The sequence below is a fragment of the Physeter macrocephalus genome, chromosome 14 (genome assembly GCF_002837175.3).
Source record: "Physeter macrocephalus isolate SW-GA chromosome 14, ASM283717v5, whole genome shotgun sequence".
In the NCBI taxonomy this organism is placed as follows: domain Eukaryota; kingdom Metazoa; phylum Chordata; class Mammalia; order Artiodactyla; family Physeteridae; genus Physeter; species Physeter macrocephalus.
In genome coordinates this window covers 33,475,349-33,503,176 of record NC_041227.1, presented here as the reverse complement: position 1 = coordinate 33,503,176, position 27,828 = coordinate 33,475,349, and the positions used below count along the sequence as shown (strand labels likewise).

At 38.6% G+C, this 27,828-nt stretch overlaps 1 protein-coding gene across 3 annotated transcripts in view; it reads right to left on the bottom strand.

Annotated features, from left to right (window-relative positions):
• The window catches only part of PLCB1 (phospholipase C beta 1), a 705,446-nt gene that overhangs the window by 54,830 nt on the left and 622,788 nt on the right, over positions 1-27,828 (bottom strand). For 2 of the 3 annotated variants that reach the window (XM_024123662.3, XM_055090385.1), the window contains exons 28-31: positions 20,152-20,228; positions 19,957-20,046; positions 19,440-19,497; positions 18,756-18,842 (exon numbers count right to left, since the gene is read on the bottom strand). In XM_024123662.3, coding sequence (XP_023979430.1) covers positions 18,756-18,842; positions 19,440-19,497; positions 19,957-20,046; positions 20,152-20,228 — 312 coding nt within the window. Of the gene's footprint in view, positions 1-8,453; positions 8,581-18,755; positions 18,843-19,439; positions 19,498-19,956; positions 20,047-20,151; positions 20,229-27,828 lie in introns of all 3 variants that reach the window. The other variant, XM_024123663.2, reaches the window with a different exon arrangement.

The window sequence follows — 27,828 nt, the reverse complement described above, 5'->3', positions numbered from 1 at the left end:
GAAATTTAGAGAAATCCTTTCCTCTCTTGAAATCTCACTTTTGTAAGATTTCTGCCCTGCTAATGAGGGTCTTCTCCTTAAGGGAGTCCCAGCCTTGCCTTTCCTGGAGCCATGACTCTGCCAGGGTGGGGTGGAGTGGGGTGGATGGCAGAGAGGGAAGGAGGAAGCTTTAAAGGAAAAGAAAATATATCAGCTTATCATGTGCAAAATAATTTCACTGCTACACAAGGCGGAGTGAATTCTAATTACAGGATGGTAAATGCAAAAGTCTCTTGATCTATAGATGCTTTCGTGTGGCGGCCCTGCAGGCTCTGTGCCCTTCTGGACCAGCTCTGAAGATCACAATCAATGTACTAAATAGAAAGAGAAAACAACCTAACCTTTAAACAGTGTGCAGAGAAGCTCTTTATTGTTCTTGATAGTTCTGGATAATTGATGTTGCACACTCATTAAGATATTGTCCTTCTGCTGAATACTGATTCACCAGAGGAAAACACGACCCTGCCAACCAACAAAGGGGTGAAATCTCTTTTTCCCCGTTCTTCCCTGGCAATCATTTTGTTTAATAATCTCATGATAAACTAGAGTGGACCATAGGTTAGAAGTACTCATTCATCTCTCTTCAAATGGGTTTTCCCCCGATTCCTGACATCACTCATTACTATTTCAGATTTCTTCTTCTCTTCAAGTCTGGGCTTCGAGAAGAGTGGTAGGTAAGCTATCTCCTAATCTACTGAGTCCTGTAGACACTATGTATCATTGCCTTCATAGGAATGCCTTTTATTCTTCTTGGTTTCCCTCCCAACTCACAGGTTGTACCTTTTCTGTCCCTTTCAGGCTTTTCTTTCCTCTACCAGACTTCTTAAAATGAAGAGTTATTTGGAACTAAGTCCTGGGATCCTTTCTCTTTTCCCTCTCTGTGCCAAGGATTTTATCCATCCTATGCTTCAATTCAAACTAGATTCATGATTCTCAATTTTTTGTGCACGTAAAAGCTACACCTGGAGAATGGGTGAAAACTTCAAGTCACCTAATCTTTCCTGCTTGAACATCTTTTTCTCTCATCACCCTCATAACAGCCTCATACAATATGATGATGATAAAAGAAATCATAAATGAACACGGTTGTAGTCAGAAAGCAAGAGGTACTGGGGTGTCAATTTGGAGTGAAAGGTGTGGGCAGGCACTGAGTGCTGCCCCTCTGTGACCTCAGACAATTCACTTTCACCTCCTGGGCTGCAGAGTTTAGAGAACACAGGTGTGGCTTAATTGTAGTTTTAATGAAAGATTGAATGAGAATTGGCATTTCATTTTCAAAGCCTGAGCCACTTCTTACTTGTTTGGAATAAAAGCAACCTTGGAGAGAAATGTTTCCTACAGAAAATAAAACTTCATCTGAAAACTGTTATTTACCCCAGCAATTTTCTATTCTATTTCATTTATTGTTACTTAAAACTTAGCAGAGAAAAAAAAATGGCCTCTTTAAAACAAACAAGGAAAGTGTCAGCTTAGTATTCGCTGTGGGGTAGTGTTAGCAGTGGGAGGGATCTTATGTTACAGCAGAGGCAATTTTAGGATGGAAGACATTGCTGAATGGGTTAGAAAAATGATGTCAATGCTAGGCCTAGGTTTGAGGAGACTTTTCTGTTGCCCACTCCCAAAATATTTTATATATGCAGGGCTTGAGAGTTCATAGGTCAGCAAGGCAGCACTGACTCTTTCTAGTGGAAGAAACCTAGAAAAAAAGGTTTAACAAAAGTAATAAATTATGTTTCTGTAGTAAGTTTTGCTTACAAAGGACGGGTAATAATGTTTGCAAAAGGAACTCTGCACAATTCTGGGAAAAACCTATGCCATAAAACAGTAAGGTTTGTGCCAGTGGTGTACTGGTGAAGGTTGAATACGCTGTTCTCCTAGGGAAAAAAAAGAGCCCGGTTTGTGGCATTTGTTGATTTCCATGGTGTAAATATACTCACTGTAGCAAATTTCAAGCTACCAATGTGAGGACCCTGAACAAAGAGTTAGGAAGAGGTGTGTGGTAGGAATCCATTGCAGTGACCCTACAGGCACCACAGATGTAAATTACCTCCAGGGCACAGGCAATAGTGAAATGTCTTAATTAATTAGCAGTGGTGAGTTTGGGATATTTGTTACCTTTGTTTTTATTTATTTATTTATTTATTTTTCTTTTTTTTTAATTGAAGTATAGTTGATTTACAATGTTGTGTTAGTTTCAAGTGTATAGCAAAGTGATTCTGTTTTATATGGATTCTTTTCCCTTATAGATCCCTTTGTTTATAGTATTATTTGTTTAATTGTAAATCTATATAATTTACTTTTCAATAGTGTCTGTGTTTAACAACTGGCTCACAGAATTCCTGGAAAATTTAAAAATGAGTTCCTCTGAGCTAGTATGACCAGCTCCAGCTCATCAATGGTTTGTCCTCAGAGAATAAAGAAAATTATTACTGTTTGCTTAAGCAATATTTAATTACATTTGAGTTCTGAGAGGTGGGCACTTTGCTTTAGATGCTTTTTAGCTTGTTAATTTTCTAGAACTCTATGTTATCTATTAATAGACAAATAAAAAACAAGGATTAAAATCATTGGATGCTAGCTCAGTATGTGATAGTTTTCTATATATGTGTGTGAGCTGAGTGTGAGGTATATATCTCCTTTTCTCAGGGGAAAAAAAAAGCAGAGAAGAAGATATCTGCTTATTGAAACATGTTTTATGAACTGAATTGTGTGCCCTCAAAATTCATATGTTGAAGCCTCATTGTATGTGACTGTTTTTGGAGATGGAACCTTTAAGGAGGTTAAATGAGGTCATAAGGGTGGGGCCCTAATCTCATAGAACTGGTGTCCTTATAGGAAGAGGAAGATACACCAGAGTTTCTGTCTCTCTCTCTCCCTCTCTCTGCATGACTTCAGGTCAAAGGCCATGTAAGGACACAGCAAGAAGGCACCACCTGCCAGGAAGCGAGAAGCCTCACAGAAACCACCCTGCTGGCACCTTGATCTTGGACTTCAGACTGCACAACTGTGAGAAAATAATTTTCTCTTGTTTAGGCCACCCAGTTGGAGATATTTCGTGATGGCTGCTCAGACTAACTAATACAACATGTGAATTATGAAATTACATGCAATTCCGCAGCAGTAATGTGATCCTTGCACCTCAGGCTTTGTCACAATGCCATGAGGAATTCCTTCCTACCTGCTCCTCTGCTGGATAAACTTCCACTTCCTCCTGTAGGTCAAAGGTTACCAGCTCTGGGAAGCTTTCCTTGGTTTCCCCAAGAAGAATCAGCCCTTCTTCCCCTGTAAAGAGCTCTATTATAATAATGATCATAGTGTTCGGTCCCAACACAATTCCTTTGTAGAAAGGTAAATACATTAGAAATTTAGATTCAGCATCTTTTCTTCCTGGGCTGCCCATATGTTAGCCATACCACTGTCACACTTAAATTTAAATGAAATTAAATATTCAATTCCTCAGTTGCACTAATCACCTTTCAAATACTAAATAACTACCTGTGGCTACTGCATTGGACTCTCAGACATGGAACATTTCCATCACTGCAGAAAGTTCTATCGACAGGGTTGCCCTAGACTAATTTGAGGTGGGGGGTTGGTAAGGTTGCATCTTTTTACATCTTTTTATTTTCCCAGCACGCAGCCTAGTGCCTGCTATGCAGTAGCATTCAATAAATATTAGTTGAATTAAAGGAAAAAATTAACACTATTTATCTAGTTGTAGCTACTTAAGCATTCATGGTTCCTAGAGACCACAGAAATGAACACACATATAAAAATTTATTTTTATTACTGACAAGTGAAAGAAAACTAAGCAATTTTCATTCTCCCTGGGATGAGAAAACCAACATGCAGAATTAAGATATAATTATAGAATTTCTCTCTCAGGTGTTCATATAGCAACCTATAGTTGTTAACTCAGAAGCACAATATCGATTCTAATTTATTTTTTCTAGGTCATCTATGCTCCATTGTTCTGTAACTGACCCTATGGACTCATTAAATCTTTCAGCATGATATTTATGCAACCTTATTTAATGAGTCCTCCAACACCTTGAATTCTCTGGATCTCATACCTATTATTTTAGTGGCAAACTTCTGAGTTTAATTAACCGTATTCTTCATGGACTAAAGGAGATCATTAAAAGGTCACCCAGTCGGTACACAACTCCCTGTTTGCAGACAGCCTCTTTGTTGCCACATTTAAAGATCTTCAAAGAGATACAGAATAACCCTGGGGAATCCCTTTAGGTATTTAGATATTCTACCTCTCTCGGAAACTTGTTTCTTGCTTAAATCTTTCACACTTTAGTCCAAAGCAGTTTTCCTCACTCTAACTCCAGAGCAAAAGGAGAACAGGGTCATCTGTCACATGCTCTGGAGGAGCCCCTTTCTGTGCTTTAACTGAGACGTAGATACAATCTAAAAGGAGATATTGCTTTTCCAAATGTTCCCTTGGATTTCCTAGTAACCTCAGGGTAAATAGTAGGGCTGAGTAAATATTCTTTGAATGAAAAAACAAAAGCCATAAAAATAATTCCTTAACAAATACAAATAGACCATGGCACAGAGCCTAGTGTGGACCCAAACTTCTTTCTCATAATACAGGACAGGAGTTTTCAAGGGGAGAAGTAGGTGTTAGTTAATAAGGATGCTGTTCCAGAGCTGGGGGAAGAGAAGGATTTAAGAGGGGAGAATGTGGAGAGAAAATGTGGAGGAAAGGGGATCTCAAGGGAAGCAAGCCCACTGGGTCTCTGGTTGAGCTCAGCATCAGTACACATAAGCTGGGTGCCTGTGAGTGGAGATGTGAGGGGAGAAGGCAAGTCAAGGTTCGGAGGAGGTGAGGGTGTCTGACCTCAATCCCGATGCTTCACACAGGGGAGCAGTGCATGTTCAGCAGCTAGGGAAGAAGGTTGTGTCAAATCCTTTGAACCCACCCATGCAGGCACCACCATGCCTCAGAGTCCCCCATCTGCTTGGCAGTGCTTTCCCACTGGATGCGGTGAACGCAGAAAACAGCTGCCCACCTATCAAGTACAGGCTTCCTGGAGGTAAGGTCTGTTTTCACTGGGCTGGAAGTTTTCTAACATCTAGTCCTGGGAGATGTTCTTCTCCCAGATGTTTGTTAAAAACAAGTGATTTTGAGAAACTTGAACATCCTGCCCATGATGGCTAATTCCTTTTCTCCTGTGACCAGTCTGGGGGCTAAATCCCTGGCAAGATTTGGTCATGATCTTGTGGAGGCCAGAGTGTGTCACCAGCAAACAAAATAAGCTTTGTTATATGTGACAGGTGTCTACCCCTTCTTACCACTCAGAGACCTGCTTCCTTCAACAGAGAGGCTGGGAGTCTCTCCACTCTACATATGAGTGTACTGAGGCACAGATGGTGGACCCTTATTTCTTGCCTGCCCATGAAATCTGAGAAAGTGATCTCACACCCCTGACAATTAGATCACAAAATCATACCTTCTGATATTTACTGAGAAAACTGAAGTATACAAAACATGGGGTCTCCAAGGTTTGGCACTTCTTGTATGACTTTAGTAAAGTAATTAACCTTTAAACACTTTAGTTCCCTCAACTGCACAATGGCAAGAATAAGATGACACATGTAATGTGCTTGTCAACATAGTAAGTGCTCAGTAAATGCTAGTTGTTCTTGTTTTTATTATTTAAGTGTCAGGAGAAAATGTTAATGTCCTTCTATGGCCTTGAATTGCTCTTTATTTGTTTTACAGATTGTAGGAACTGTGGTTTTCATGCATTTGTACTCCCTACTGAAATAGGTATAGCTTAGAATAAAGCAAGCACTTAATACTTGACATAAATTTATGATTTTCCGAAGCTATACCATTAGCATTTTTAGAAATGGTCATTTTATTTTATTTATTTATTTATTTTTATTACCATTATTTTTTTAATTGGTCATTTTATAGCTCTTTACCTAAAGGTTAATACATATGCACAATGAGCAAACATCCCTTTTTGTTTTTTTAAAATCTTGCTCTACAGTAATTTGTATTTATTAAAAAATAGAAGTTACCAGGGTTAAAAGTATGACTAAGCTATTAAGCTTCACCTATTAATCTTTAGTTGATAACAAGGAATATATTTTCATCCCTGAAGGTTTGCATTCACAATTAAAAAATGTGAAACTTCAAGTATTTATATGATGAGTATTCTTGGGATCAATTTTATAGTAAAAACTCATTCTTTTCTGGCAAATGTGTGATGGCTTTATGTACAATTACTTTTTATTCACTCATTTTGTTTTCAGCTTTAGTCTATCAATGGAGATGTTTAAGGTGTGGAAGGAACCTTTGGGGAAATATTAAATTTGGTATGAAATATACTTTCCATACACAGCTATAAAAGAAGAATATTTTGTTCTTTTTCAAACACAAAATAGTGTAATTATTTTTTTTTCTATTTTAGCAATGATACCTATTTTTCCATGGAAAATGTGTAATTGGTTTATTTTTATGTTGTCTTTATATGTGGGAAGCTAAAGGGGTCAAACTAACTATGTGACTAAAGAATTTTTTATAATGTCCAGGTATTGTGGGAATATCTATCTTTTGAAAATAATGTTTTGCTAAGTAGGAAGGTCAGTTGACATTCTGAACGGAAAACAAGTTGTGAATCAGCCATCACAAGCTTGATGGAGTACAGTGACACAAATGTAACCTTTACGTCTCTATTGCATTTGTTCTGAAAGACAAAACCCAAGTCATGTGTCTGAGCTCCACTGTCATTTACTTCTTCTGAGAGAATTCAATACTCTACCTGGGTTGTTAAATGTTTCACAATAACTCTCAAAAATACCAGGACAGGAACAGCAGATGCAACAAAACACAATCTGATGATGCTTATAATGGATGACTTAAAAGGTAGCCTAAACATTGATAGCCCAATGAGGAAGACATCTTCAAGGTCTCCCTGACATCTTCCTGGGGAAACTGATAGTACTCACCCTTCCTCCACCCCACCTTCCAATGTGAGTTTTATCACAAGGTCACCACAGGGACGAGATCATCACAGCTGGGAGGACATGGACAGAATTCATAGCTAAAAGCTAAGGGCATGGCTTAGCTCTCAAATGACATTCTCTGCTTCTCTTTCTAGTATAACAGTCAATAGTACAAAATAAAAAGATATCAAAGGGTCAGGCTCTTGATTAGGCAAAAAAGTTAAAATACAATAAAACACCATGAAGGCAGCTTAAAGCTTTTCCTTCCAGGTGCTCCAGCCAGGAGGAAGGAATGTACTAGATCCCTGCTAGTCAAACGTGGTCCCTGGAGATGTGGCATCCAGGACATTCCCTGGGAGAGAGTCAGAAATACAAATCTCAGGTGCCATCCAGACCTCCTGAATCAGAATCTGTATTTTCATAGGATCTCCAGGTAATTCATTTTTTCATTCAAAATGAAAATAATTGAGCTAGACTATCACTGTATGTGGCCATTGATATAAAGGATGAGAAAGAACTTGCACCTCTTTCTCAGTAAAATTGTTGTTTTCACTAATTCTTCAACATGTTTCTGAACTGCACTGCTTCACAAGTCAACAGGTGCTTGAAGACAAAAACATTATAAATCTCACTACAACCCTGTTTTCAATATATCAGAATAGAAGTTTGTTTTTTTTTAAATAATCACTATAAAGCCTCTTTTCTCCCTGAAATATACACCCATTGCAATGGCATAGTCCGGTTTTCTTATCAACAAAGGAATCCAATAGATTTCATGATGTATTTCCTCTAGCAAGTTAAAATCCTCTTTAATTTTCAAGCTTCGATTTGCTCTAGCCAGCAGCCCCTGGCCCAAGCATCCCTATTGGTTAGATATTTTCAATAGCTCTTGATTCTAGAGAATCAGGAACTCCTGAGCTATCCCCTTAACTCAAAATACCATGTAGGAATACAGTGACTTTTACTGTAGTGTTAAAAGGAGGGGTGTGGTAAATTGAGTGGAGTGAGTCAAGAAGACTCCCTGAGGGTTAATTTAATCCCACTGGATTTTAAGGTAATAAGATTGGAAACCAGTACTGTGAGAAGGAGGAATTTTTAAAATGTTTCAAAAGTGGAAATAATAGTGTGAGTGTAAAAGAGAAAGATCAAGGTCAAAGGGGAAGCCAGTTTAGCAAAGAGAGAAACAAAAAGACAAATGAAGAAGAAGAAAATATGGAAGAATGGGATTTATGTCAGGAGGAGAGAGAACAATGATGAAGCAATAAATACCCGAGGAAGGCACGTAAAGATGAGGGATGCATCACCCACCCGAACTATAGCAGGAAAAAGATGGGAATGTAAAGAGAGGGAGGGTGAAGAACAAAGGAGCAAGTCCACGATGCCTGTAAACCGGATGGCTACACGCCACCCTTCTCTCAAAAGCGACCCCTCCCATCCTGTCCTACCTGGCCGGAAGGACACCGGTCTCACTGGTCATCACTTGAGAGCTTGAGGGTTGGGGGGAGTAAAGTTGGGGGAAACAGAGGGATCCTCATGGCAAGTTTCCGACAAGAATGAGGAGGAACCGTCCCCCTGTGTGGAAAAAAAGGGAGGCTGTCATTTTTGTGACATTGAAACTGATTTCTGAGTCATCTTCTCTTTCAAATTATCTGTCTGGGAGTTCTCTTGGAGTGCCTTTTAGAATGGAGATTTAAAACCTCAAGCTCCTTTATCTACTTCAACATTGCCCATCACAAATGCAATGGAACTGGCAATTGAATTCTCTTTGGTTCTTCTCTACCTTTGTAGGAATTAGATGTTAAATATGATCACAACTACTAATTTTGAGAAATTCTCCACAAAATCCCACTACTGTCAAGAAACCTGAGAAAAGACTGCACTGAGTCATGGACAGCAGTTGAACAATGCAGCCCAATGAGTCTGAGCTTAATGGCTTTGCTTTTCTCTCTCCAAGAGAGAGAACTATTTTTTAACACACAAAATTAGTTTCGTTAGCCCTCGACATGTTTCATTCAAAAAATATGTATTGAACACCAACTACGAACCAGGAATTGTTCCTGGATGCTTAGAACTCAAGAGCACCAGTGAACAAAACAGTCAAAGCCCCTGCTATCATGGAGTTTACATTCTAATGGGGAGGGACCAACACTGAGTGACACACTTAAGAAAGAATTCAATGACCTAATGAGAGGTGACAAATGCTATAAACACCAGAAAGTAGAGCAAAATAAAAGGGAAAGGAGATGCCAGGGATGGGAGAGTGGTGGAGGGTGGTGTAAACTTAATAGTGGTCATGGAAGGCCTTTTTGAGAAGACAGATTTGAGCAAAGACTTGAAAGACAGGAGAGAGTTGCCCAAGCATACACTTGGGCAATGAACATTTTGGGCAGAGGAAAGAGTCTGTGCAATAGCCCAAGGTGGCACTGTCCTGGATTGTTGGGTCCCAGCAGGGAGCCCAGGATGGCCTGAGCAGAGAATAGGTCAATGAGGAGGTAAAGAGGGGTTGCAGCTGAGTGGGGTCAGATCATGTCAGACCTTGCAGACTTTTATTCTGAGAAATATGGGAGCCATGGAAGGGTCTTGAAGAGAGGAGTGGCCGGATTTATGTTCTCAAAGGATGACTCTGGCTGCCATATTGGGAATTGATTTTGAGTGGCCACACTTGGAAGCAGGAAGAACCCTTAGGAGGCTATTTAGAAATCCAGGTGAGAGATGACAGTGGCTTTGTCTAGGATGGTTTACCTGCAGTTGGCAGCTTAACAATTATAAAGATGTCCTAACTGCTTCATAATATTTTGCAAGTCCTAGGGTTGCTTTGATTCCATTGAAAACAAAGACCCCTGTAAAACATTTAAGAATCAAAACAGCTCATTTTGTATTTCCCAAAACCTAGTGAAATCCTTTTCAACTAAAGCTAGAAGTTAACATATTTCCTGTTTTCTGTATGTCACAAAAAACATGTACATTCTGCTGGCTACTATCTTAGACATGATTTTCCATATACTAGCATGATTAACTAGGTCAAAATCTATTTTGATGCTCAAATGGTTAAACACTCTAAGATTTCCCCCAAGTGTATCAAGTTGTGTGTGTGTGTGTGTGTGTGTGTGTGTGTGTGCGCGCGAAATGGCCATAGAGAATATGTAGTGGAGAATCTATCTAAACTATCAGAAATGTGATGAACTATTTACTATTCTATCATAAACATTAGCAAAAGATAAAACCAACTCTATTGATAAAACTCTTTGAAATATTAAATTATTATTTGTCTTGGTTTCAGCTACAAATTCAAATTCCTTGTCAAATTCAAAAATTATCCTCAGCAAATGATTATAATAAATGCAAAAGCTTGTGTCAATTGATTTTTGTTGACAGAAAAAGTATAATCAGGACTCTTAAGTGGTAGATTTGTTACATTAATTTGGCTTTAGGCATAATGCATGGAAAATAGAGAAAGTGACTCTTGCTCTGAGAAATTGCTTTCCTATTTTGAACTGAAACTTTCTTCAGCATATGTCCTTTTGCATTAGACTTTAGTCTCCACATACTGCTTCATCAAATATTTCAAAGCACTAATACATTTCTTCTTTGGATATTCTACAGGTAAATATTTCTCTTGGTTTGAGTTTGGCCATTCTTCCCCTTAAAATGTTGAAGGTCATAGAAAAATCAGATAGTGGTTTCCTGAGATCAATTAAAGTTTTACATTTAATAATGTGTTTGACTATTTTTGTTATGCTGGTTATACCAAAGCAGGGGTTTAAAAACAAACTAGAGGGCTTCCCTTGTGGCACAGTGGTTGAGAATCCGCCTGCTGATGCAGGGGACATGGGTTCGTGTCCCGGTCCGGGAAGATCCCACTGCCATGGAGCGACTAGGCCCGTGAGCCATGGCCGCTGAGCCTGCGCGTCTGGAGCCTGTGCTCCGCAACGGGAGAGGCCACAACAGTGAGAGGCCCGCATACCGCAAAAAAACAAACAAACAACAAAACTAGAGATACATTTGGAACAAAACATCTAATGTGTGTTGGTAAAATTCATATAAATTGTGCACAATGACAGGCACATGGAGTAGAAACAGGAGTAAATCCCAAAGGTTTTGTGGGCTATCCATGGTTGTGGACTTCCAGTTTATGGTAGGAAGGCAGATGAAAGTCAGTGAGATTGAAGTCCATCTCATCCTATCCCTGATGCTAAACTCAGTGCTTGTTGGGAAGACTCAACCCCATCAACACAAACACTGGCTACTCTAGCAGGTTGTGGGTATTGTCTTTGGATCCCCTCCCTTCCATCCAATACGCCCATCACCATACTCCCATATTTTCTCATCTTTAGGAAAGGAAAATAAAGACAAAAGAAAGGGAAAGAAAGTTAATGGGATGGAGAAAAGGGGGAGGAATCAATAGCATCCATGGGAATCTCAGTTCCAATTCTATTTAAATCTCAAACTCAGTTGTCTTACAGGGGCCAACAGATAACAGAAATCCATGAAGCAGCCTGGGGAATGCCCTGCAGGCCTAAGGAGCAGCCTCTTCTCTGCTCTAGAGATTTGTTTCCATGTTGGATCCCTGTAATCATATAATCTAATTTTTAAAAAGAAAAAAAAATTAATAAGAAAATTTCTGATTTAAAAATAATAGTGTGATAATTTTGTAATGTGCCATCTTGGCTAGGCTGGACATATGCCAGGGTTTCCTTCCTGTATGTTCCCAGTTAGAGGGGGTTACAAGGAAGACTCTTCCAAGAGTTGGAGGGCTGATGAGAGAGGCAGCAGCCACTTTGTAACACACATGCACTGTTGCTGATCTGTTGACTTGTCTTGTTGGGGTGAAGCAGCAACTGAGCCTGTAATCACTTTTCCTTTTCCTTGGGTCTTCCTTTAGCTTTTCTGACTCCTGGGTCAGGTGCGTTTGTGTGTGTGTGTGTGTGTGTGTGTGTGTGTGTGTGTGTGTGTGTGTGTGTGTATTCAGCTCTGTGACAGAATTTCAGCTTCTGCAGGTTATCCTAGTTGCCAAGCCCATGCATGGTCTTCTCTTCCAGACTGCCTGCCTGCCAGGGTCCAGCATTAGATGGAGAGATGGCCTTGTGGAGATTGCATAGCCTGTCCCCACAATTACATGAGCCAATTCCCTGTAACACACACACATAATCTGCTACTGGCTCTGCTTCTCTAGTTGAATCCTGACTGATACAGATGTTCAAATGATGTCCAAACTGATGCTAAATCAAACATTTTAGAAACACTATGTGGGAATTTTATATTTCTGTTAATGGCTGGTTAGGTTATTTGGGCCATCTTTCTCACTGAAAACAACTAGAAAAGATGAACTTGATATTAAAATCTATATTCTTTAAACAAACTAAAAATCACAAAAATTTAAAGAATGATCAGGCCCAAACTCCAAGGAACATCAAACCTAGACAGGTAACAGGCAGGGAAGCTGCTTTTGTCCTGAGGGGCTTTTGCTAATGCTGGATATTTTGAATTTATCTTTTGACAGCCTTCTAGGATGAGGACAAAATTCAAAGCCTGTGGCTGGCCAGGAATGAGAAATCTCACGGGAAAATTTCCTTACTATAAGCCAGACACACAAATTGTAGATTTGAAAATAAACCAAGTAGAACTTCTAGAATTACATAAAATACAAAAGCTATATATAATTAACTCAGTGGTTGAGTGAAGTAGCAATACAAACAAAGAATTAGGGAATTAGAATAAAGGTCAGAAAGAAAATTGTCCACAGGGTACCAAAGAGAGTCAAAAAGATGGAGTATACTAGGACGAGTTAAAAGAGGAGATGGAATAAGAAGGTCCATTTTATTTTATATGTAAATAATGTGATGGAAGGAAATTTTTAGAAAGTGTGATGGAAGCCAATTTGCTGACATAATAGCTGAGTTTTTACAGAACTGATAAAAGCTATCCATCCAGCCACCTCAAATGCATATTTAGATACATTATAGAAATTTGCATAAAACATTAGAAAAAATTCTAAATGCAAGCAAAGGAGGAAAAATACAAGTTATCACCAAAAGAATTACAATAAGACTCACAATTAGCTTCTCAATAACAAGAGAGACGAGAGGACAGTAGAATCTCATCTTCAATGTGCTAAAAGAAAATAGCTGCCAACCTAAAATTTTATACCCAGTGAAAATATCATTCCAGAATAAAGGTAAAATAAAGACATTTTCAGAAAGAAATGAAAACAAACAAACCAAAAAATCCAAGGAGTTTACCACCAGTAGACTGTATAAAAGGAACTTCCAAAGGATGTAGAAGATAATGATCCCAAATGGATGATCTGAGATACAAGAAAGAATATCCAGCTAAGAAGCTTGTGAATGAACACTGCCTATATAACATAGAATAATAATGTCTTATGGGTTTAGAAATCTATAGAATTAAAGTAAATTTCAAAAATAAATCAAGAGCAGAAAAACGGAGTTAAAAAACTGTTTTAATATTTGAGTATTGCCCGAAGGAAATCAAGCATGTCTAAGTTTTACTTTCAAGAAAATAGTGAATGACTGTATATATTTTATAAAAGGCAATTATTCACACTGAAACAAAGGAAAAGGAAATTTCTTACACACACACACACACACACACACACACAAAGCAAACCACTGGGTAGGTCAGCCAAGCCTTCACAAAGAGTAAAACATAAAAGGTAAGCAGCCAGTTAGCACTCTTTGGTCTGGCTTTTAAGAGAGGGTCCAATGGTTGTTGGCAGGGAGAATGCAGTTTCCCCATCAAGCAGCAGAGGATTAGAGTAAGTACAAATGAATCATGGAAAAAAGAAGCATCTACTTTAAATCCCCAAGGTAGTCTCTTTCTCCCTGAGCACTGGGAAGGCAGGACTGAAATAGCTGCATTTAGGGTTCTGTCTCAGGACCCAGCGGTGGGTCTGACAAGACTAACTTCATGCAGAGGGATGAGTCACTCATCCTGTTACAAAGATGTCAGCAGGGAAAGGAGGAAGATCAGTCTATATTCCCCTGGTGGAAGAAAAAATAAAGTCAGTAGCTACATGATGAAATATTTTTTGGGTAGAAATTAAAATGCCCTAAAGCTTCTTGGAATTCTCTCTTGCTGATGAGCTATATTAAAACAGAAAACCTGTGTGCTAAGAAGCATCAAAGACAAATTAAATGTCAGAGAAAAAGTAAATTACACATTTATCGACTGTTTTATGAGGTTATGGAGACGGTTCATTAAAAAGTCCCTTCAAAAGATAATTCTTCTTGTAATGAGAGCCCGTAGCTGCAAAGTGATCAATAGACATTGGAATAATTGCAGCAGATTCAGGGCAACTCCTGATTAACGATGTTTCAACATGTTAAAATAAATCTCTTTGAAGTGTTCAGGAAAAAGGTAGAACGTCCTTTTTATAATAAATCAATTCCGAGTTGAACACAACCACAAAAGGTGTGTTTCTTTGCAGTGGCAGTTGGGTCCTTCAGTTTTTTCTAACACCATTTTTACACATAAACCCTTTCCTATTGGCTTTGGGAAACCCAGGTATGGAAATCTCAAGGAAACCAATTATGTCACTGAGTTGAAAGACTGGTTAGAGTTTATTGCGTTCATCTTAAGGACTCTGAAGCTATGGATTTCATAGCTTTGAACAAAGCTGAAAACGGCATACATTCAGGGACTGAATCAAATATCTCACTGCTAAGAAACATGCAGCTGAACATTTCTCCAGGATTTAGAACTCTACTGAAAAGGAGCTGAGTATTCTCTTTTAAGGACTTTATAAATTTCAGTGGGACTTATGTACAGGAATGCACGACATAATTTTATGTCAAATTGAGAGCTAAAATGTTTATCTATTGTATAAGTTGCCTCTAAGGATCACCTACTTCCAATTTCTTCAACTCCTTTAAAAATTACATACAAAAGGAAAAGACTCACTGAATCTCTTATTGAATGGGGAAAATGGACTCTACACATAAACATTCACATTGTGGGTCTGGACTAATTTGGTTCCCTACCAAATACAGACCAGCAGGATGGAAGTTCTTCATCCATGCATGTAAATGAAATGGACTTTTAACCTGGTTTTGATTGAGGCACATTGTTCTGTTCTGTAGCATGATGGTAAAAACGTTTGGAACTTGAGTTAATCCTTCCAGATCATAAATATGGTTGAGTAAAAAGCTACACTTTCAATTAATCTACATCTGTTAACTTGCTCTAAATCTAGCCAGAACTCCTTGCCACTGAAGAACTATTGTCCTTCACCAATTAGATTTTCAAATTTCTTTGGTTAAAAAATTTGTTTATACTTGTTTGTTCACTTTTAAACAAACAAGTTGTTTGGTTACGAAATGCGTGGAAAATCAAACAGATTGTGATTGGGGTTCAGGACAACTGCAAATAGTGACACTAGGAGAAAACAGGAATGGAAAAAGAGCACCCTCCTTGTTTAAGAGGAGGTTAGGAACATAAAACACATGATCACATTAGTTAGAATAAGTGGATAAAGAGGAAGTAAATGTTATAATCGACAGTAAGCTGAAAGACACTGATGAATGGGAAGAGACATTATGCCATACAGTGTATGTTTTTGCCATACGTGAAAGATTAGCCTTTCTTGGTTTCTAGTTAAAAGCTGCTTATCCCACCTAAAACACACTTGAAGGAGGAACTCTATTCCCCTCATCAACTTCTGGCAGAGTTTGGCATGCTTTCCTCTTCATAAGAAGATTGCAACTATCTTTAATATTACCTACCACAGTGTCAACTCAATTTCCTTGTCCAACATTGAGTGATAGAACAGTTCATAAATTTCTAGATGTCATAAAATCACCCCGTCTTCTCTTCCTTCTGACTGAATGGAGCTCACTCAGTTAACCTCTTTTGTAGATACTGCTGGTCATTCATTTCCTTGAGTTGCTCCTCTTTCTATTTTGTTTCTACTTTTGTTAATTTCCCTCATATCTATGTCAGGCTTCAAAGGCTACTCCAATACTGATGTGAAGAGGGATTATTTCAAAGCCAGTGCTGTTCTATTTCCGGTCCACATCCAGTAATTATAGGAGCACAGATAACTGCTCTGCTGGCCTGGCCTTTCATTTGCTCAGTTTGCCATCCCGTGTTTTGGTCTTTCTCCACATGACCTACACTTGATCTTATTGTTTTATTACACTGTTTATTATTGCTCTTTCTGGTCATGGTCATTTCCCTTTATTAGCCACTGTGTCTTAGAATATTAACAGTCATGGTTTCTTATTATATTATGAAAGTCATGGTTCTAAAGCACAAAATTTTTAGGCCCTGAAGAAAACCTCTCAATAAATGCTTTAGTTTGACGTGGAACCAACAATCTTCAAGGGCAACCTTCAAATCCAGACACAATAAGATGGTCATTAAAAGCAGCCTCATGGGTGAAAAGCAAAGAGAAATCATTGTGGTACCTATTTACAGTCAAAAATAAAGGCAACAGAATGACTAAAAATTCATAGAAACACTTCACATCTCTTTCTCAGGGGTCAAAAAAGAAATGGAAAATTGCTATACATATGGTAGGGTGCACACTGTTAATTACCTACCCAACTATTATCTCTCCTCTATTTTTTGATAAGAAAACATCAGTTTTGTTCAGGTACCTGGTGAAATTGAGGAGAAGGTGAAATCCCTGTACCCTTTTGAGTAAGTCTTAATTACTCTAAGCCAATCATGAAAATTACATTATTATGCTCATAATTGGTTTAGGAATGGACATGGACACAATTCTAGCCAATGAGGGGAGGTCTATTGAGGAGATTTAGGAAAGTTTTCCTCAAACCTATAATCAGTTACAAGATGAAGGCACTCCTTTTTCTGGCTTTGAATAGTTTTCTGTAAGGTTATGATACATGGAGCTAAGGCAGCTGTCTTGTGACTGTGGGTTTACAGCCTGGGGATGAAAGGCAATAAACTGAGATAACACTGTGGAAATTCTGAAAAATACCCTGATTCTTGATGAGGTTATTGAACCACTAAATTAACTATTCTTCAAGTTTCAATACCTCTGAATTTCCAGTAATGTGACTTACTAAATGATATCATTGCTTAAGCCAGTTTTAATTGGGTTTTCTGTAAATCTGCTGCTGAACACACCCTGACTGATAAATTTTCCAACAGTTATTAGTTCTTCTAATGTTTGGTTATATCCAATGAAGAAATTTACTACTAAATTTGATTTTAATCATGGTGAGCTAGAGCAGTAACATAAAATCTTTGTAGGGTTATTTATCCTGAGATTTATGTAATTTAAACACATTTGTGATTACATTTTATTTATGAGTAAAGTAGTTGACATTTTTGGACAAAAATGAAAACAAAACAAAACTGTGTGGGAATAACAATATTTTCCAAGAGAGATGTTTTAGAAATATAAAAATTGGTTAATGAAATATCAACCATAAGCTAAGTATACCATACCAGTGTACAAAGTAATGATAAACTGAAATTCAGACAACATGGATTGAAAATGTATGTATTTGAATATATCACTCATTATTCTTAAGGTGTTTCTGAAATTTCAGTCAAACCTGGATCTTTGGCTCCAAACATTTGAGCATTTAAAAAAAAATAAATCCTAAAGGAAAATACTGCAAAGTCTAAAATTATGTTAAAATGTATTCTACCTTACTCATGCATAATCAACTTGAGAGGGTGGCTAAGAATATTTAAATTGTATTTATAAAAAAACATAAAAAACATGTATTTTTTATATAAAAATTAAAAACATAATTTTTTATTTATATAAAAAACATAAAAATGAGCAGCATATCTCAATAATTATTAATTCTTATATTTTCACTACTGTTTGAGAATCTATATTCCCAAGCCTAAAAACTTTGTGCTAAAAATATTAAATAAATGTTCTGCCCAATAAATAAGAGCAGAAACAACCACAAAAATATATTTTAAATTAGCCACAAGCAATCTATAAGAAGTGTATTGAACAGACTGTACAACGAAACAAAACTAACATTTGATCTTTGCAGAAATGTAATAGCAGTGCCTTTTAGAGTAGATATTTTAAACTGCAGATGGAAGAACAGGAAAACGGAAAAGCACGTTTTTCACAACAGAAAAATATTCAGTGATGAATCAAAATGGATAGAATGATCTAAAACTGAGATTATGCTAACCTGAAAGTATTTGATTTACAGATATTCAGTTGGTTTAAAGTTAATATTCATGGAATGATTGATTTTGACCAAATAAGAATAAGGTAATTTTAAAGTGGAGCCCCAATAAACTATTATTATGGGGGAAAAAACATTTGTTTTTTTCTGGTTTATGAAAATATTTTGTTAGATTAAAAACCAGGGTGACTTTGGTACAAGACATCCTCTGCTGGACAGCGTCTGCCATTACAATATTACATCATCTATTTAGAGCTGAAGAAACTTGTCTAATTTCTCTCTTTCCTGTTGGGGAGGTGGTAGTGGTGCGGGGGGGAGGTATGCTTTAAAAATATCTATGCCTGAGCTACATCCCAGACCAATTGAAACCAAATCTCAGGATCTGGGTTTCGTGCATTTGCAATTTTTAAAGATGACCAGTGATGAGTGCTTACTGAATATTGCTATCAAGATTTTTACCATCATTGAGAAAGTTACATGAGTTTCACAGGCAAGAACTGGTCTGAGACTGTGTGAGACATACCTGAACTAGGGAGGTTTTATTCTAATTAAATGGAAAGAAAATGAAATCACTGTGTATTATTATTCCGTTCAGTTTACCTTGGGCTTTTCGTCCAGGATCTGCTGACGTATCTCTTTGTGTTTCTCTACGAGTTTTTCTTGCCGTTTACTTTGTGCCTCTTCTAACTATAAGAAAGTTACAAAGAAAGTCATTTTCATCTAAACATTCAAGTGAATGTTTTCAGAAAAAAATTAAAAGCTTTTCAGATCTGTGGCATATGTTTATTTCATATCCTGGTCAAGAACTGACCTTATAAGGGTAAGAGACTGCAAGTATTGAAGCTGGGTGATGGGTACACAGGGGGTGGGAGTGAGATGATCGATGGATTATACCATTCTCATATTTTTGTTAATGTTTGAAAATGTCCATAATACCAATTTAAAAATTAATGAAAAACCTTTGGAGGTTGCCACCTCTCTACCATTGGTGACAACTAAAGGTTCTTTTGCAGAAGGTCCCCTTGACATCATGTTTCTGGGTTCCTGACTCTAGAAATGATTCTTAACGTCTATCTTCAGATGAACCTTTCTACATAGAGGTTTGCAATTAAACTTGCAGCAACACTGATTACAGACTGGCTGCTCTGGGAAGTAGCTCTGCTGGGTGCTGGTAATAAAGAGTTACAATGAAGCATGGCTTTTCTCTCCATAGGCTCACATGGTATTTATCAAACATTCATACATGGTTTGCAAAAGAGAGAGAGATTCATCGGTATGACATACCCTCTTGATGTACTGCACCACCTCCTGGATGTATGACCGGATCATCTCTGTCTTTTCCCTGAAAGCAAATGACAAAGAGATCATTATATGAACTCATCCATCATCAACAAACATGGGAACCTCAGGCTTCCAGATGAAAGTTTACAGAACTCTCAACATCTTTCTTACTGCTGCAAGGAGGTACCAATCTGCCAGCTCTGAACAAAGGTCAGGTTCCACCCAAGGCACAAGCTCTGTTTTCACTAAATGCCAGGAGGGTTGTCTGACAATAATCAGAAGTGAAGATTTAGCCTTTCCCTTAGGGTGGATCTTTACTCAGCCTTTACCTACAGGCCCTGTGGGCACCTCAATCCTTGCTCTTTGAGTTCACTATGAAAAACCTTATAAAAGGGATCTTCAAAAAGGTTAATTAGAGGAGAAATTTCACAGATGGGTCTTTGTATGGTTGGAAGCTGTTATTCTGATGTAGAATAATCCCCAGGTAAAAGGTGGGAGAAAGGGGGTTCTTTCTACTTACTCCTCCATCTGGCTTTTGTCTTTGGATTTAGCTTCTGTTATCTTCTCCTGCCTCTTTTTATCCATTTTCTTCTTTAATTCCTTCTTCTCTCTGAAGGCAAAATGGAAGTAAAGGGGAAAAATGGTCAAGCAAATAGCAATTGGTATTTAATACATTTACACACACAAATCCATTGTAATGAGAATGAAGGCTTACTTCTCACAAATTTCTTTAAGCTTCTTTAACTGATTATTCTGACATTCTTCAGCAACATCTGTCAATTTTTGAATAAGCTGAGGAAAGAAAATGCAAGTTGGCTATTTTACATTATCACAAACAAAGCACCTTTTCCCTTCCTCCCCTTCCACATCAAACAACAGTATCTGAGGTTAGAAAATCTGATGTTTAATAGTAGTTAAGGGACTTCCCTGGTGGAGCAGCGGTTAGGAATCCGCCTGCCAGTGCAGGGGACACGGGTTCGAGCCCTAGTCCGGGAAGATCCCACATGCGCGGAGCAACTAAGTCCGTGCGCCACAGCTACTGAGCCTGCACTCTGGAGCCCGTGAGCCGCAACTACTGAAGCCCGCACGCCTAGATCCCATGCTCCACAACAAGAGAAGCCGCTGCGATGAGAAGCCCACACACCGCAATGAAGAGTAGCCCCCACTAGCCGCAACTAGAGAAAGCCCACACACAGCAATGGAGACCCAATGGAGCCAAAAATTAATTAATTAATTTTTTTTTTTTTTTAAAAACACAATAGTTAAAATCATTCAGACATCTTACATAGGCAATAAGGACATAATTTTCAACCATTACATTATCTAGGTTTTAATATGAAATTCTTCTTCTTATCTGTTTCTAATTAAACAGGATTTCTTAAATTATTGGGTTAGTTACTGCAGCTTGTCTTTGCCAAGTGCAAAGACAACGAACAGTGTGGACCCAGGTACCAATTCCCACTCTATGACTCACTACAACTATGACTTTGGTCATGGAGCCTATATTTTCTGAACCTACATTTTCTTGGTTATAAATGAGATAATCAATGCCTTTATATCTTGGAGGTACTATGAAGCTTAAAATAAAACTGAGTGTGATACAAATGTAAGATGTAATCAACTGTAAATTATAATTCTAGGTTTCCAGCTTTCATTCCTTGCTTAATTGCTTCAAGAATGACATGAGTTACCCATCTTAGAAACTGATGTTTGTGTCCTGTGTGGGTAACTTCCAAGGAACACTGGAAATTCTCTTCTGTGCTACCATTTTGAATTTTGAATACATTGCCATGATAGCAATTCTTTTATTGTCTTGCATCTATTTTCTTATCAGACCAAGCTTCAAGAGGGCAGTGACTGTGTTTTCATATCTTAAACCCTCCACACAGTTTCTAGCCTTCAGTAGGTGTTCAATAAATGCTTGTCAATTATACTTGTCAATTATGAGGGTAATTGTGCCCTCCAGTCACTTCTCTTTCTTTATTCTACATGAAGAATTTATGGAACCTTCTGCCATTGCTCAGGCAGCAATAGCAACTGGACTCAACCCTTCTTACTGGAGCATCAAATAGATGGTGTGGACTTCCTATGAAAAGTCCGTTCTGTTCCTCAGAGATGGAGATTCTCACATACAGCAGACTGAGTTAACCAGTTTTATATATATATATATATATATATATATATATATATATATATATATATATATGGTACCTATGACTGTACCAAGGCAATATAATCATAACACTAGCAAATGTTCATTGGTAATTTAAACATGCCAGGCATAGTTTGAAGAGTTTTAAATGTATTAACTTATTCAATCCTAAGAATTGTCCTGTGAGGTAAGAGCTATTGTCCTCATTTTACACATCAAGATACTGACGCACGGGACTCAAGTTCTGGGCTCGCGTACTTGGTGGTACTTGGCAGAGCTGGGTACAAACCCAGATAAATCAGCCTCTGCAGCTTGTGGCCTTCACCACTCTCCCAAGCTGCCTTTTGTTGTGATTTTAGAAATTGTTTTAAAAACCTCTTCTTGTAGGACAGGAATAAATCACAGACCTACTAGAGCATGGACTTGAGGATATGGCGAGGGGGAAGGGTAAGCTGTGATGAAGTGAGAGAGTGGCATGGACATATATACACTACCAAATGTAGGGTGGATAGCTAGTGGGAAGCAGCCACATGGCACAGGGAGATCAGCTCGGTGGTGTGACCACCTAGAGGGGTGGGATAGGGAGGGTGGGAGGGAGGGAGATGCAAGAGGGAAGAGATATGGGAACATATGTATATGTATGACTGATTCACTTTGTTGTAAAGCAGAAACTAACACACCATTGTAAAGCAATGATACTCCAATAAAGATGTTAAAACAAACAAACCAAAAAAACCTCTTCTTATCTAAGAGAATAAAAGAAATCGAGGGAGAAATTCTCTCACAGAATTACCATAAAGAATCCACATTAACTTGACATTAACATGAAATTTGATGTACTCATCTGTGAAGTGGATTAAATCTGAACAAATATTAACTGGAGCTTGGGCCAGCAGAAAGCTTATTTGAAATCATTGAAAATCATTCAGAAGAGGTTGCCTGATCATGACTGTCACAATTAAAGAAATCATGAAATACTGCAGTTTAGTAATGCCATTTATCAAACCGTCTAGATTTAAAATCCCGCTGTGCAAAGACTCTGACCATTTTCTTGAGGATTCCCACAGCACCTCTATTCTAGCTGAGGGGTACACACAGGGCCTTCACCTCCCCGGAGGACCTTTCTCCTCCCCCATTCAGCCTAAGGAGTTACAGAGGGTTATCAGGGGACCCCCAACCTTGGCGGCAACATCAGAATCCCTTGTGGGCAACTTCTTAAAAATACACATTCCAGGCCTGTTTCTAGGCCTATGGACTCCACATGTCTAGGGTTAGGGCCTGGGAATCAGTGTTTTCAAAATCTCCTCAGATGATGTGGATTCTTTGCCATATTTAGGGAGTCTCAGTGAGCTCGCCCTCCTTCTATAGCCACTGCTAAGTCTCCCAGCAAACTTCTGAATTCAGTGACATTCATGCTTCTGTTTCCATGTACTCATCTCCATCATTCACCCTAGTCAAGAATCTTTTCTTGATTATGGCAGCACCTGTTCACATTTACAGCTTTCCTCCCCACTCCTGCCCTCTTCCTCAGCAACATCAACATCCAGGCAATGAAGTCACTGAGCTTGAGATCTCCCAGCCCTTCTACCCACTTGATTCTGAGTTTTATTTCCATTTGTTTTCAGCCCCCACACAACTGCCAGCACCAACTTCCCTCAAGGTTCTGTAACAGTTTCCTGTCTGCTGCATCCCCTGGCCTTCCTTTTTGCCGCTCCCTTGCACCATCTGCACCTGTTTTTTATTCTTCTCAGAACTAAATCCCACCTCCTTTGCTCCCAGAACACACACCTTTATCTAAACTATTCAAGTTAGCCACAATTCAACAAATATTTATCAAATGCCTACTAAAGACCTGACGATATTCTGGAAACACTGAGCTGATGAATTGGCTTTCTAGATCTTGCTACTCAAAATATGGTCCAGGAGCCAGCAGCATTGGCATTACCAGGGAACACAGCAGAAATGCAAATTCTCAGGCCCTAACCCAATGGACTAAACAAAAATCTGTGTTTTAACAAGATTCCCAGGAAATTCATGTGCACATTATTGGGGAAGATGGAGACAGTTTAGAAGAAGCCCTCTGTTATGCACTGAATGTTTGTGTTCCCCCCAAAATAAATATATTGAAATCCTGACCCCCAGTGTAATGGTATTAGGAGGTGGGACCTTTGGGTGATTAGGTCATGAGGGTGGAGCCTTTATGAATGGGATTAGTGACCATAATTGTAAAAGAAACCACAAGAGCTCTCTCACCCCTTCCACCATGTGAGGACACAGTTAGAAGAAAACTCTCTATAAACTGGGAAGTGGGCTCTCACCAGATGCCAAATCTACTGGTGCCTTAATTTTGGACTTCTCCGCCTTCAGAACTGTCAGAAATAAATATTCCTTGTTTAAGCCACCCAGTCTCTAAGGCACCCTCTCAAATTCCCTCTTTTCTGTCTCAAAAGAGCTGCAGAACTTTATCTGCATTGTCTTCATTACCCCAGACTCAGTTTCCTCACCTCTGAGTCAGGGATAATGTTTCCTTCCTGGGGTGGTTGTGAAAGCTGGAAGAGAAGACACATGTGCGATTCCTAATAAACCAGGTCATAGGTTCTTAGCTTGGTTTCCTTACCCTTCCTTCCCAGAGGAAGGTTTTCCTTACTTTTTGTCGCATCTTCTTCTCCCTGTGGGAGGACCACAATTTCATTTTCTTCTCTCAAATTTTCTTCTGCACTGGATACATTCATTCCCTTTGCCTAAAAACACATCTCTATTTTCTTATCCTCCCAGAACCCTGAACTTTTGTTCCACCTTTGACCTTCCTTTCCTTTCCATCCCTAAAATGGAAGGCCAACGGCTGCTTCCACAGCTGCAATGCCCCACTGCCACAGTCTTCAACCTCACCATCTCTTCCATTCCAACTACCGGCATTTACCTGATTTTGCTTTAAGATTACAAAAACTTTTTTGTTACTAAACTCATTAGCCATGTCTCAGGACTGTACTTTTATTATTCTAGAGATTCATAAGTTTCCTTAGCTCATTGTATCCTTAGGATCTCAATAATTTTTTCATGGCACCCCCTAGGCCAAAAGAAATAAAGGAACAGTTCCATTTATTTATTAAATGGTTAGGTCTAAATAACTTAATAGTAGTACTTTGCACAGAATCCAACAGGTGTTGCTCTGTTTCCTTCAAAAACATAAAATATCCCACAATGCCCCTGTGAGTTCAACGTGGTGCCTCAGAGTGACGTGGCACATGGTTTGGGAACCGTGACTTCATCCTTTTGATAGGATGCCAGCTGCCAACCACTCTCATAAGAAGCTCTCTTTCCTTCATTTACAGTATCTCCAGCAATTCCCACAGTCACTCTTCTCTGATTCTTTTAAGTGCTTCAATTCATTTCTGCATCAACTGCCTTTGAACATCTCTAGCTGAGGATGGCTCACCAGCATCTCAACATCTTTCACAGAAGGCGAGTCATCGTATTTTCCCATTAAGTATCATCACTCAGGTTAAAAGTGTGCATTACATTTGACTGCCCTCTTGGGTGCTTTCCCCATCTGTTGAGTCCTGGAGAATTGTTCATTTCTCCGGTCACCATGTTATCTCTTGGCTTTGTGTTAACAGTGCTCTGTTGTAGCTCCTCATTAACTCCTGTCTGGACTTGCCAAATAGTCTCTCCCTGCTCTCAGTCTCTCCTTAGTCCTTCTGCTCCATCCCAAATAGTATTTTTTGTATGCCCCGAGCCTTAACTGGCTCTCTATCCTCAAATACGTTAGACTCCAGCTCTAAATTTCCTTTCCTGATTAGCATTCAGCATAGTCAATAAACTAGGCAGTATTTTACTCTCAGATTGTCTGGGCACATACCTGCTTCTATACTTTTTCTCATGTTATTTTTCCACCTGGATGATATTGCCATTTGAATGAGAGACAGCACAGATGTAGGGCATTCCCGTGGTTGCAGAAATTCCATTGGACTATGCTGCTCAACTCCTGATAAGGGAGTAGGCACTAGCCAGTGTCTCCCCTTGTCTATGCCCATTTCCTTTTTAAACCAGCCACTGGTGATTGCCCTTTGATTGCCCAGCTAACTCTAGTCCTTAGTCCCTCACTGGTTTTTTCGATATCACTTATACATATTTGCCTTTGTGTGTATGTACATTATTATTGCTCTCGAAAAGAATGCCACTAATGCATCCTTTCTTAATATGGTTTTTTGGATACCAGGCTCTACATAAAATAGGCACTCAAAAATTATTGTGAATCAAATCTGTTAAGTTTAAGAACCACAATGACCCGGACCTTGGTGATGGCTATGGTGCATCATGTCCAAGCCATGGGCTGTCTTATTGAAAATACTTCTTAAACTACATAATTTTGATATTTAACAAGCTAAGTTTTGTTCCTTTAAGAACAAATGCCTTATTGTGAAATCCAGGCATTTTGTTTTAATGTGGCTTTTGCATGAAACTAATGAAAATAGTGTCTTCATAGAATCCCAAAGAATATGTTTTAAAAAGGACAATATCTCTGTGTTTAATATGACAAATATTCTTCCACTCTGCTCAGGTCCCCTTCTTCTCCCCAACTCTCACATACAACAGACCCGTCCCTGTAACATTCTGCCCTTTTCAGCTATTTTCAAAAGATCACTCTTACTATAATTCTGCCCTTACAGCATTTACTGTTTTCATTTAAACTTCTTCTACTTAAAGTCCAGGAGGCAGAGTGACTAATATTATGACTTTGTTAATAATATGACACTATTGTCAGACTCACATTAAACTGGCAATAAGATTATGTATAGGTGTTAATAATTTATCTCTTTCTTACCGTAAAAAGAGAGAGTGTGGGGCTCAACTATAGTTTTCTCTACCCAACACTACTTCAGAAAGAACTTCCTCTGCTTTCTGAGAACTGGCTCTGTGCCTAATGTGGTTTCCATGGAGCTGCTGTGTTCTTTACGCCCTCACTGGGCCAAGGTAACTGGTCCGGGGAGGCATAGATACAAGTAGGACCAGTCACACCCCGACTCTAGCCACAGGTGATTGGTCTAAGGTTGCAAGCTTGGCCAATCATATCACACTAACAAGATTTGCCCCAAGATTTTTCCAACCTGTCATTAGCGAAAGAAATATAACTTGGAAGGGGTTGATGCCTATATTTTCTGACAAGGGGAAGCCTGTGTGCTGCTTTGGACAAAAATAATACTGACATGCAGAGAAAATCAGGAGAGAAAGGGAGAGAGACAGAGACAGACAAACATAGGAAGTGTTGTTAGTGGTTTCTGGTAGGCATCTCTTTATCCCTTCCCTTCTCCTGTGTGGATGGTCAACCCTTCCTTACATGACCTTCCCCTATGTACTTTTCTAGTATATACTATTCTTGTCTAAGTTAGTCCAATATAGGTTTCTGTCACTTGTAACCAAGGGAATCCCGACAAAAATTAAAAAAAAAAAAAGTAAAAAATTTTACTCCTTAATCTCCAAATAAGATGAAAGAACCTGTGAGCATTGGGTCCAGGGTTTCTATTTCATGAGGTGTGAAAATCGGACCCAGAAGAGGGATTTTTCACACAATAATTGAAGTGCCTTTTAACTGACCTAAGAGTACTCTCACTGTGGTGTATTTATTAGCAGACAGGCTCTACTCAAAGAACCGTTCAGTCATATATTAGCAACAAGACTCACTGAAGATAGGAAAGAACAAAAAATTAGTTTAGAATTCCTAGGGGGAAAAAAGTCCAGAGTACATGGTAAACTGAAATGCAGTAAACAACATTTAATTTTAACTTTTAATATGATTTCTATTTCTGGCCCAAAGGAATAGACATTTCAATTATTTTGCTTGTTTGTTTACCACTCATTACAACTCTCCTAGTTAAATGTTCCAAACCTTTTATGGAATGAAAAAGAAAAGCTCTGGGGAATATAATTTCATGCTTGTTCTCAGCTCCATGCTGAATTTCACTTGGTTTAGTCATTTGAGGGTGAGGGAATGGTTTCCAAAGAAGAGACTAATTCCTTGACTCTAACTTAAAAGGGATAAAAACAAATATGTGGACAGAAATTGTCATGTTTAGAGCCTCTTCTATGAAGGACAATTTGGGAAAATGTGCAAAGAGCCAAGTGTAGAGTGTACATACTTCAGGCAAACTCATCTTCCTTCTCCCTTCAATCATAAGTGGAGAAGATAACACCTTCTTTTCTGCTAGTCAAAGCATCCACTCTGAGTTTTCACCATAAATT